Here is a 12,363-nt window from a genome sequence, read left to right as displayed (position 1 = left end):
CCACAAAACGAAAGCCATATGCACAAACCAAAACTAAAGATTCAATTTTGAAGAACCCAACAATCAATTACCAAGAAATTGAAATAGTTTACCTCAGAATTGGAAGTATTGTCGGCGCCGGACCCGAATTTAGTAGACTTCAGAAGAATGAAAACATCTCTGCTCTTCTCTCTCTCTCGATCGAGCAATAACGACAACTGAAAACAACAAAGTTACTGATAATCGCCCTCAAATTTAACCCATCTTTGCTAATTTCTCCAAAGCTAAGCTCGATGACAACATGCTAATTTCTCCAAAGCTAAGCTCGGTTGCGCAATTCTCAGCACCACTTCCTTCACTATCTACCTGTGGAGTGAAGTAGCAAAGACACGATAGCACTGACCAGCACCCCAGGTGTCGGAGGAAGAAACAACACGCACGGAGCAACAGTCCAGGTGTCGAAGCAAGAAACAGCACGCAGGGGCAAAATCGACTTTTCATCCATCGCCGGCTCGGCTGGAGCCGTCACTGTTCATAAGCCGATGAACAGTTCGTTGAGAATTAGTATATAGTAAATATATATATATATATTTATAAACACACACATATATAGATATATATATCTATATATAACACACACACACACACACATTATATATATATAAAAACACACACAAATACATATCTATATGTGTGTGTGTGTGTGTGTGTGTGTGTATATATATATATATTTATAAACACACACACACATATCTACATATATATATATATATATATATATATATATATATATATATATATATATATATATATATATATAACACACACACACACACACACACAAATATATATATATATATATATATATATATATATATATATATATATATATATATATAATATTTTAATGGTTTTTACGGGCCGGGCATAGCGGGTTTTTACGGGCCGGGCTTTTGCGGGCTTTTTGCGAGCCTGCCCACTACCCACCCGAGGCGGGCTTTTTAACGGGCTGGGCCGGGCTTTTAGCCCTCAGGGCCGGCTGGCCTCCAACGGCCCACTTGATCCGCGGGCTTTTTGATGAGGCCTACGTAGGTTGTAAATCCTTTTCATGATGAAGCAATATACCAGAAAATCTTTCACGAGTTGTTGTCTAGTTTTCTACAGCTATACATTGTGGGCTTGAGAAGAAAGTTGAATGTACAAAACATCTGATTGATATATATAATAGGCAGAAATATCACTTTGGTCATCGAACTATGGCTTGCTCGACACTTTGGTCATCCAACTTTTAAAAACTTCATTTTGGTCATCGAACTATATCATCGCATATCACTTTGGTCATTCCATCTGTTTTCTCTGTTAACTCCAAGGGTATTTTGGAGATTTAAAGGTTTACTCGCCATTTTTATAACTTAATCCAACTTTTCCCGCCTAAACATAAAACTTCATCCAATTTTGCCAACTTTTCCCTCTTATAATTCCTCGATTTATTAAATCAATATTTTTCTTCCTCTTATATTCCCTCACTTTGAATCATTCTCTGACTCGATTATTTTTCTCTGTTGTATGCTTTGATTACTGATGATGAATGCATGAATAAAAGGAGGGAAAAGTTGGCAAAATTGGATGAAGTTTTATGTTTAGGCGGAGAAAATTAGATTAAGTTATAAAAATGGCGGGTAAAACATTTCATCTTCAAAATACCCCTGGAGATAACAGAGAAAACTGACGGAATGACCAAAGTGATATACAGACCCATAGTTCGATGACCAAAATGAAGTTTTTAAAAATTGGATGACCAAAGTGTCGAACGACCCATAGTTCGATGACCAAAGTGATATTTCTCCCTATATAATATTCGAAAGTGTACAATTGCATGTGAAACATCACGGTCTCGAGAAGAACCCTCATATATGGGCAGTTAACTTTGACACTGACCATACTAAATCTTCTCCTTTCAAAGTTGCTGTTCTCTAGCTATAATTAATCAATGGCTTTATTAGAAAAATTGACAGCTAGGTGAGTTTCTTCAAGAATATCATGATTACTACTGCTGTGGCTTTCGATTAAGTTACAACTTATGTATGATTGTTTCAAACTGTTTATACCTACACTAGCAAGGCTATTTGCTACATCACCAAGCATAATTAACACCCTCTTTGGGACACCCACAAGCCATGGTGAGGCCCAACCGCTACTTGCATCTTGTAGCCCTATGTTCAAGCTACGCTACGGTATCTGGAAGTCGCAAATCCGCCGCCGGGAAGCCATCTTTCCGGCCTTGCCAACATGCCCTCACAACTAGGCTTTCTACACTAGAATAGTTGTTTACTTGTCCCACATCGAAAACCATGTCAAGGAGATGGCTTCCTTCACCTATAAAAGGAATGCCTCCTCCCACTTAAACATCGACTCCATTACATCTCTTGTAATCTTGTTAGGCCGCAAGGCTCAACACACTAGTATAAGCTTTCAAGTGGACGTAGTCTCCCGCTAAGGCGGGAGATGAACCACTATACATCTCGTGTCACTCTCTCTCTCTCTCTAAAGCTAACTAGAGATCCCACGGATCACTAACGTTAACACAAACTATACTGACAGTACGTGCAAATAAATAGGGGCTCAAGTAGTACTAGTGGTTGAACCCAAAGTTACCGGAAACCCTGTACCTGTCGGCGACCCGCGTTCCGGATCGCCGGAATCCAATGGCGGGTCGTTCGCGATCCGGATCGCCAAACATAGCGATCCCTGACGGCGATGATGAGCCGGTAGTTTTCGCCGACGACTTCCCAAATCTGAAGCGCCTACTGTTCTTTTCAATCACTCACCTCTCTTGGATCCCTTACCATTATTGAGTGCCCAAAGCTAGCATCTATTATTGGAGAACAAGAGGATCATCTGCCTCTTTCACTCACACAAGTTCGCATTTATGGGGACTGTCTGCTATTCACAAAGAAATACCTACTAGGTAAAGGATGACACTGGCTCAAAATAGCCCACAAAGAAATCCACATCCGCCGGCCAGAAGAGGGAGGAGGATGGCGAGGAGGCAGAAGACCCGGATTTCTTAGCACTTTCTTAGAGGATAATGACTTGACCGTGAACATCCCAATCTGATCCAAGATTATCTAAAATAAAAAAATAAAATACAAGCAGCTTTCTTCATTATCCTCCATAAATAATGTGGTTTTCATAGTATATTAATAAGGGGTGTTTAGGTAAAATAAAAGTCCTTTAGGATTAGGATTCTATTTATTATTTTTCCATAATTTTATTTATTATATGTAATTTATTTTAATTAAAATTAACTAATATATCTTAGCGTACCGCGTACGCTAAAGACTGGCGTACCGCGTACCCGTATCCGTACCCGTACCACAACGTTCCGCGTTTCATGTGACTTTGGTTGAACCTAGCTCCACATTAACGCAATGGTTGTCATTCACAATTTCCTTGTGATGATATCGTTGAGCAAAACAGATGACGATCATGAAGTAAAAGAAATCCAATCTACCTACATTAACATTGTTGGTCAACCAATCTTGTTTGCTCTGGGTTCCGCTCACACGATGAACAACGGCGACCAGTACACTTCTCAGGTAACTTGACCCAACAAAGTTGCACGAGAAAAGTGCATTACCAACATTCCCCATGTGGCCAGGAAACTCCCGGTTGAAGAATTCAAGCATTCCGATAAAGTTGAATGCCTCACAAAGACATATTAGGACAAGTTTGTTATATCCATAGTAGGGATTGTTAATCCCTGATCAATATTCCTTTCGTTGCTGAAATCACAGTATGTATATATATGAACAGAAATTACAGTGTGTGTGTATATATATATAAACAGAAATAAACAATAATATACAACACCGTACACAATGGAACAATATTAATAGAATTTAATTTAAACAAAATGAAGTCACTGACTTGATCTTGTGAGAGAGGTTTGTGTATGCAGCGCAATGTCCTAAGACAAAATTTCATCTCCACACGTGTGCTGTGGTTGATCATATACGTCTGCCCTGCAGGATACAACTCTCGTTTCAAGGCATTGCACAGATACCTTGAAACCTAGCGAACTTCACTTGTGTTTCTCTAAAGTGTTTGTAGAAGAAGAGATGTCAGAAAACTGATGTATATCTCTACAATGAACCTTAACGACCTTTTTATAGAGAACAAACAAGAAGACACGACTATTTGTTCAATTGGAATTTGAACAGTTAACAACCGTTTGGATCAGTTTACCCAAAATTAGTTTTTATTTGTCTTGATCCGAATTTATAAGAAGGAAAATATTTTTATATTAATATATATCCAAGGCAAACGGCCTTGCCTCCCATCCATTGGGCCTTCCATTTGACTTTGTCCATTTAATATGTTTCTTGTGTAAACATATATATAGGGAGCAAACATAAGCCTCGTTTCCAATGTGGGATCACTTATCCCATTCCAAATTTGTTCTAACAAAGTTGTGGTACCAACCAAAAGAATATGAGATGGGTTTGTAGGGATGCAAACTTAGCCATGAATGATGAATCTTCTTTAAATGAAACCAGCTACCACCATCGAGATGACTAAAAAAACATTCCCAATTCCAATTCTTTGCAAGACAATAATCCCACCTTCATGTTTGGTGATTTTTTGGAGAGCAGAGACTAGGAACCTGTTGTAGATTGGGAGGAATAGTGCAACTGTGAGCAAGGAGATGGCATTGAGTGAACTAGGTGTGATTTTGAAAATGCTAGGATGAACGTTGTGTGGAAATCAGGGATAGAAAGCAAGGTTGCAATCCTGACACGTACTGACAACATAAATTTGCAATAAACACAGCAATTTGTTTACCCAATGAAAAACCTCAAATTGAGGTTAAAAAACACTGCGGGGTTTTAACTCTTGAAATCCCAAATGAAAGACAATCCACTAATAATGAAGCATGAGTGTTATGCCAGCAACTCCCAAGTCAGTTGACTTTAGAGGACATCCTAAATGACACATTAACTCGAGTCAATAGTTTCACAATCCACCAGGGTGACGAAACTATTTCATTTTCTTTCCAAACCTTATATCGATCACCACCACCAAGACCTGTTTACTTTGAGAATGGCTTGGCCTGGCCTTGCTCCAAAAATTTGTACATTTTTAACAAGGAGCAACAACAATATTACCCACTCCGTATGTGTGAACTAAGATCAAATCAACTAAGAAAATACTTGCCACCATAAAGGAGTATATGTGTGCATGTGAGAATACAAAGTGATGAAAAATATGTTGTTCACGCTCAAGATTACAGAGTGATGCCAGAACCAATTCAAAACATGTTATTCAACTCATCACAAATAGATTTAAGGAAAATATCATAACACTTTGTCAATCTAAGTTCAATTTGATCTGTCAAACACGTTGGGATACAAACCTCACATGCAATCCTGATTCTCCATAAAGCAGAAAACAAAAATGCATAAATAAAAAGAGCAATGCACTTATACTACTATAAGATCATACAATATGAATGCATGCAAAATGGATCAAGTGAAATGAGAGTATCAATACTTAGAGCACCCACCAATGACGCTTCTAAGTGATTCAAATCGAGCTGTGTCTGAGGGCTTATTAAACGAATAAGCCAATTGGTGTTTAGTAGGAACAAAAGCAAGCTCAAGCATATTATCAAGATGATTCATATGAGTAGAAAAATAATTATTAGAACATTTTTAATCCAAATTTGCTTCTGCATCAAATTATGCTCTTTGGGGATTGCAATACGCTCTGCAATCCTATTAATCAACTTCAGATGCTCTTTTAGCTCAGCTTGCAGCGATGCAGTTGGGCTAATTTTTTATGATTTCCTCTGATTTTGAGTGATCCTGCGAAGTATATTACATCTAGGACATATGTATCCCAATTTTCCGCAATAATGACAAGTGAGAGTAAAGCTTTTAGAGTTATGAACATACCTGGGTTGACGCAAAGAGGTGTCACTGTCAGAACTTACCTGAGCAACTTTTTGATGGGTTTGAAGGTCCAATTTAGGTTCTGATCTTTTGGGCAACTTGGGGACAGACTCATTGTCATTCGAAGTTTAAGATGAACCCAATGAATTTTCACATTCTTTGCCTTTTACAAAGGTTAAGGGCCTGCAAGTTTCACCTTCATACCCCAATCCTTCTTTGTTGCTATGAGCTTTACCAAAGCCAATCATCTTAGATAGTTTTTCAAACCCGATAGAGAACCTATTGAAGCTTTTCTTGAATTTAATTAGCTCATCCTGCAATTTCTCATTCTCAATGGTTAGTGAAACATTTAGAGTGGACTGAGCCTTAACTTCAACCTGTAATATTTTGATTTTGTTAATAAGATCATCATGCTCCTTGTCCCAATCTTGAGACTTGACCTCATCCTGCAAGACTTTAATCTTATCGACAAAATTAGTACACTTTTCTTCCCATCTTTTAAACATGTTTCTAACTTTTGCCCAATTTTTTCTTTTTCAAAGCTTAATGATTCAATTTCTTCCTCAAGTTTGTAATTTTTTTGAATAACAATTTTTGAAGCAGTATACAATTGCTTACATTTTTCATTCGTCTCTTCATCAAGAGCTTCATCTTCCAAGTCAGAATCATCAGAAAAATCAATATTAAGAGAGGAAGTAAGAGCAAGATTTACCTCTTCATTATCAGATTGAGAGCCTTCATCGTTGTCACTCCAGGTGGATTTCAATGCACTGTTACTCCATGAATTATATTTCTTATTGCCACAATCAGCAGCAAGATGACCCACACTACCACACTCAAAGCATTTAGGTTTGTTAGGAAAAATTTTCGAAGAGTTTCTAAAGGAGTTTTTGTTTTTTAGAAATTTTTTGAACTCTTTTGTCAACAACGATAAATCCACATAATCGTCGTCAACATCATCTTTCATTTTAACAGAAGAGAAAGCAACACTTTTTACCTTTTTCTCGAGCTTGATCCTCATCTCAAAGGTTTTGAGATTACCTACCAGTTCGTCGAGAGAATAGGTGTTCAGGTCTTAAGCCTCCTCTATAGCTGTCTGTTTGGATTGAAACTTTGATGAAAGAGATCTAAGGATTTTCTTGACAATTCGATGCTCTGCTAATGGATCACCAAGACTATGACACTGACTTGTCACATTCAGAAGACGAGAAAGTCATCTATTGATTCATCCTCCCCCATTTGCATGTTTTCAAACTTCAAGATAAGTCTCTGAAGTTTCTGGCCTCTAACCTTTTTGTTGCCTTCATAACTTTGATAACCTTTTTCTTGGATAAAGCTATGAATAAGAAATTTTGTGCCTTGAAATCACAACTTCTGTTCCGAACCTCTTCTTGTGTCCACTCCTGCCTAGGCTTAAGAACTCTTGTAGATGTCCCTTCTTCCTTCTTTGAGTCGTCAGGCTTGGTTAGATGTTCCCATCCAGTTTCAACAATGTTCCACATATTCTCATCTTGAGAATAGAGAAACATCCTCATCATGATCTTCCATTGCATGTAGTCTTCACCATCAAAACATGGGGCACAATTTATCGAACCAGTAGCTCTGTCATGTTTACATTCCATCATGTCCTCGGATCTACTAAAGAACTTTAGAACCCGCTCTGATGCCAAATGAAAATACTAAGATGAACGTGTTTCTGGGTACCGGGGATTGATAGATACGTTGCAATCCTTACTGAGCAGAAAACCAAAAATCACACAGAGACAACACAATTTTGGTTATGCAGTGAAAACCTCAATTTGAGATTAAAAACACTGCCACTAAAAGCCTATTTACGGCGCACAAAAACACACTGTAAAAGCTCGCGCCGTAAAAGACATAAAAGACATGTCTTTTACGACGTGCAAAAATGCGTCATAAAAGAACAATTAACACGCCATAAAAGTAGTTCCACAAATGTCATTTTGGTCATTTACGGCCCACATTGCACGCCATAAAAGACCTCATATTAAAGGCATACACAGCATGCCGTAAAAGAGTGGCTAAACTCCTAGTTTAGGTGCACACTGCGTGCCGTAAATAAGGTATGTTCAAAACTTCAAATAAAAAAAAAAAACTTTTTGCTCAAATGTCATACTCATATTACCCTCATTATGATTAATTTCATTTACAGAATAACAATTGGAAATGTTTTAGTAGAAATCATTACATCAATTAATTAATGCAGCAGTTCAGGAGTTACTGTGAAGATTGAAGTCCAGGGGATGTTGTTGATGGTAGAGGTGGCTGCACAGGAAATAATGGCTGTTGTGAATAACCCAATCCGGAAGGCGGAGGACCAGAGACTGCCAGAGGCTGTGGATACCAAGGCTGGGGACGGGGTGCAACTTGCCAACCGTTATGAGGCATTGGGACCGATGAATTGTATCTGATGCAAACAAAGAAGGTAAGCATGTAGATAAGTTGTTTATAAATCTATGATATGATAATCATGTATTCTACTGCAGGAGGATATAATTGCTGACCTACTTTTGCCAAACATATAAAGCAATAAAATAACCTCACAGAAAAGTAAAAACATACATTGGCCGCATTTCAAAAGGTGGTTAGGGAGGATATATCCCCAGTGAACCTGGCACCACACCGCCAACAAGCTGAGTTGATGGGATTTCCATTTAGCCATTTTTGACGGGGCGTCGTATTCTGCAAATGACCATGATTTTTCAGAAAATATTCCAAAGAGTAAACAAGCAAATGAACTGAACAAAATTATAGGGTCTATGAACTTTGTTTGGTATAATTGGACTTTAACTCTAATGAAAAACACTTGCAAAGATATTTCAAAGTCAAGAAAAACCACTGGTAAGGATCCTTTACCTTCCTCTCCATAATGTGCAGCCAAGACATCAGGTGGGATTCCTTGCATCCCATATATTTCAATATCTGTCGAATCCCTCCTAGCCTTTGTAAAATACAGTTTTTGCCAAAAAGAGTATCAGTAGAGTGAAACAAAAGAAATAAAAGGACCAAAATCAATGATAAGGAACGATTTTGAGGCAAAGAGTTATATATGTTTTAACAATCTTCTGTTTTAACAATCTTCAACCACAACACACTCTACAATAGACTACTGAAAAAGATTCACTGCAAATGGTTTAAACACAAATAGTGTGACAACAAACTGTAAAGTGGCCTACCCATATTACTGGAAATTGACTGTATAACAATTAGCTACCCTACAAAAGAATACATTTTCCTCAGTTCATGTCTTTTTTCGTTCTGCTGCTTCAAAACTGAGCCATTGGGATATCTTCCAAAAAAAAAAAAACAACATATACAAAAGATTTTTTTCAAGCATTGTTACCCAGTTTATCATCACAGTGACATCAAGTACATAAAATAATCCCCCTTGTGCATGAAGGTTCTCTTGCAGATAAGCAGAACCAAGGGAGCAAATATATAAGCACATAATATAGAAATTCCCTTTAGCAATAGATTATCTTCCTGAAGTTTGAGGATGCTTTCTCATTAGTGATTATAACACATTCCCGTTTCAAAAAGATCAATAAACCAATACAGGCTCATTACTCATTTTCTCAAGCAGACAAGTTGACAACACTAATAAGAAATTATAAACTACACATGTAAAAGGCAGTAGATGGCTTAACCCAAAATGGGGCCAAACAGAAGCTAAACACTAGGACCCAGAAAATACAAAGATAAAAGAGATTGTCTACCTTTGGAGGCCCCGACCATGTAGCAGCTTCCTGCTTGGGTCTTCATTTCAAGCATGGGCAACACCATGACCTCAGGGATCTAGGATTGGCCACGGGAAGCAGAGACGCACTAAAACTTTTTTAACCTCCACTCCCAGCATCAGTTTCTCGGAACCGCAATAATAGCCTGTGAAACACCATGATCTCAGGGATTTTAGAAGTACCAGATGAATTTTTTTTGGAAAGCATGAACAGATAAGAAAATTGGATGTGAATTTTTAGACTCACCTATTGGATCCACTTCACAAGGGATTTTAATTGCATCAGATGTAGCAAGATCTTGAGGTGAAATTGCTGAAATTATACTGTTGGGCTGCATAAAATGTTGAACAGATAAGATGATTAAACATAGTAACAACTTCAGGGGGGAAAAGAGAACTATAAAAAATAAAGAATAAAAAATAAAAACAAAGAAGAAGAAGAAAGCATATCAAAATTTCAATGGACTTTACCTTCTCAATGTAGGAGCGAACCATATTTTCAATGTCCTGCACAATACTATCGGGCTGACCCTCTACATTTACCAAGGCAGATTGTTAAGAGTCATATTACATGTACGATTAATAGAGTCATATTACAGGCACCAAGTCAGATTGTTAAGAGTCATATTACAATACTAGATATGTATTTATGTTCTACCATTCCTTTTTCCATCCATAGCCCTTGAACTTCTTTACACTTTTCCACAGGCAGATACAACGACAAAGAAATACATGTAAACAATGAGAGCCTTGATACTTACCAACAGAAACTTTTGTAAGCCCAGGAAGATCAACAAGTGTCAAGTTGACAACTGCCAAGAATTAAACATAAATTTGTTATGTCAGTAGGGGAGAAGAAGAAAATGTGGTAATCACAATATGCTACTAATCTCACAATCTGTGACCTAGGATGCCAACTTTTCAGAAAGATTGGCAGACATAAACCAAGGCACTCCACAACAACCCATGTTAGATATGTCGCAGACTCACAGTTCCCAACTTCTCAATTGACCAGAAAATCTCTCATTTGTAAACTAACAATATCAACCACTAACAAGCAAAGGTTAAGATAATTAGAATTCCTCAATGGGCTGCACTCAAGCTGAAACAAGTTACAATTAAGTAATTGACCAAGTAGCATTATTCATTAATCATTATATCTAACCAAATTTAAAGTAGAATCAAGACTGCATCACAACAAACTTAGAAGTAGAAGCAGCAAAAAAAATGAAATTAAATTTCCACATTCAACAAATACCAATTACCAAGTAGCATTATTCATTAGAATACGAAGCCCAGTTTAAATCTAACCAGATTAAACGAAGCATTATTCATTAACAATCTGCATATTCGTTATATCTAACTAGATTAAACGAATACGAAGTCCAGATTATACAACTTTCTTCTCTTCAATAGAATCGATACGAAACCCTGATTATACAAGTTTCTTTTCTTCAATAGAATCAATACGAAGCCCAGATTATCAGTATGAGTGTAGGACAATACCAATTTGAATTCCAAATTTCCAATTCATTTCAATTTTCAAATTCAAATTTCCCAGATTAAGAAGAACAAGAACTTACAGTGAGAGACTGAGGGAGATCCCATCAAGGAGGGAGGGAGGGAGAGAAAGAGAGAGAGAGAGGTGTGGCGTGGTGCAGAGAGAGCGACGAAGGAGAGGCGGAGAGTGACTATCATGACTGCCCAGCCGCCCAGCGCCCTACCGCAGAGTTTCGATCTCCCAACCGAAAACTTAGACCTGAGCTGCTAAAAAACTAGCAGAAAATTATGACTATCAAAAGCCCAAAAAGAGAATTGGAATAGCAAAGCGATGCATGTTCATCTCCAATCTAAAAGAAACCCTACAAAATTAAAATCTGATGCCCCAATTTGGTATGCAGATGAGGGAGAGATGACAGAGAAATTTACCCACTGCAATTGCTGGAGGATAGGCTTTTGCTTCCACATCAACTGGTGTTTTCGGCCATGTGGGTAAAGATCAAGAGGGAGATTTCGTGAGAGAGATGGCGAGCTGTAAGCGTTGGCCGTCTGAGAGGAGATAGGTTTTGTTTTCAATGGAACCTTTATGTCCTTTAAAAAAAAAAGTGGGAAGTTTAAGTTTCGGCAAAAAATTTGAGCGGGCAAACACAGTTTGAGGTGTATATAGATCATCCCCATTTACGGCGCGCAACTAATGCATGCAGTAAATACGTCATCCTCATTTACAGCACGTAATTAAAGAATGCCGTAAATACCTCTACATAATACTACATTTACGGCGTTCTATCAACGCAAGCCGTAAATAACTCAAGACAAAACTCATTTAAAAGTGCGCCGTAAATAGCTCTATGTAATACTACATTTACGGCATGCTTTAAATGCACGCCGTAAATGACCAATTTTTACGGCACACATGCATGTATGCACGCAGTCAATTTTAGGCAGTAAAAGCCCAGATTTCTTGTAGTGTGCGGGGCTCTTACTCTTGAGAACCTAAAAGAAAATCAATCCACTAATAATGAAGGATACGTTTCTTTACAAACACAATTAGCACTATTCTCGGCTACAATCACTAGACTAACTAATGAGGTGTTTGTCTTGCACCTTGACTGCCGTCTTCACTTGAACGATCTTCAATTATCGCTCTTCTTGCATCCACAATTTCCCTACTGA

At 37.8% G+C, this 12,363-nt stretch overlaps 1 protein-coding gene and 1 long non-coding RNA gene across 4 annotated transcripts in view; both read right to left on the bottom strand.

The window, feature by feature from the left end:
- Positions 1 to 527, bottom strand: part of LOC133708595 (uncharacterized) — a 1,407-nt gene extending 880 nt beyond the window's left edge. Inside the window, exon 1 of the long non-coding RNA XR_009845915.1 lies at positions 93 to 527. This is a non-coding gene — a long non-coding RNA (uncharacterized LOC133708595). The remainder of the gene's footprint in view (positions 1 to 92) is intronic.
- Positions 528 to 8,034: 7,507 nt separating this feature from the next.
- LOC133711054 (dynamin-related protein 5A-like) lies at positions 8,035 to 11,803 on the bottom strand. Of its 3 annotated transcripts, none has more exons than XR_009847050.1 (9): positions 11,620 to 11,803; positions 11,274 to 11,465; positions 10,452 to 10,502; positions 10,162 to 10,223; positions 9,938 to 10,022; positions 9,671 to 9,836; positions 8,811 to 8,895; positions 8,517 to 8,636; positions 8,035 to 8,361 (listed from the first exon to the last, which is right to left on the bottom strand). XR_009847050.1 is itself a non-coding variant. In XM_062137229.1 (9 exons), the coding sequence occupies exons 1-6, from the start codon at positions 11,656 to 11,658 to the stop codon at positions 9,742 to 9,744; spliced, it is 516 nt and encodes a 171-aa protein (XP_061993213.1). In that variant the 5' UTR covers positions 11,659 to 11,803; the 3' UTR covers positions 8,035 to 8,361; positions 8,517 to 8,636; positions 8,811 to 8,895; positions 9,671 to 9,741. The 3 variants fall into 3 exon arrangements, 2 of the variants coding, with proteins under 2 accessions (XP_061993213.1, XP_061993214.1); XM_062137229.1 differs by having other exon boundaries at positions 11,274 to 11,457; XM_062137230.1 differs by having other exon boundaries at positions 11,274 to 11,454.
- Positions 11,804 to 12,363: the final 560 nt, after the last annotated feature.

The sequence above is a fragment of the Rosa rugosa genome, chromosome 5 (assembly GCF_958449725.1).
Source record: "Rosa rugosa chromosome 5, drRosRugo1.1, whole genome shotgun sequence".
NCBI lineage: Eukaryota > Viridiplantae > Streptophyta > Magnoliopsida > Rosales > Rosaceae > Rosa > Rosa rugosa.
The sequence above is the reverse complement of the archived record's forward strand: the minus strand, read 5'-3'. Positions and strand labels throughout refer to the sequence as shown.

Excerpts from the sequence above, each read along its gene's own strand:
- LOC133711054 (XM_062137229.1), bottom strand. The coding sequence starts at position 11,658 with ATGTGGAAGCAAAAGCCTATCCTCCAGCAATTGCAGTGG. Across the intron at positions 10,224-10,451 it reads GCTTACAAAAGTTTCTGTTG|AGGGTCAGCCCGATAGTATT; the intron begins GTAAGTATCAAG and ends TGGTAAATGTAG. Across the intron at positions 9,837-9,937 it reads TTGTGAAGTGGATCCAATAG|GCTATTATTGCGGTTCCGAG; the intron begins GTGAGTCTAAAA and ends GGTGTTTCACAG.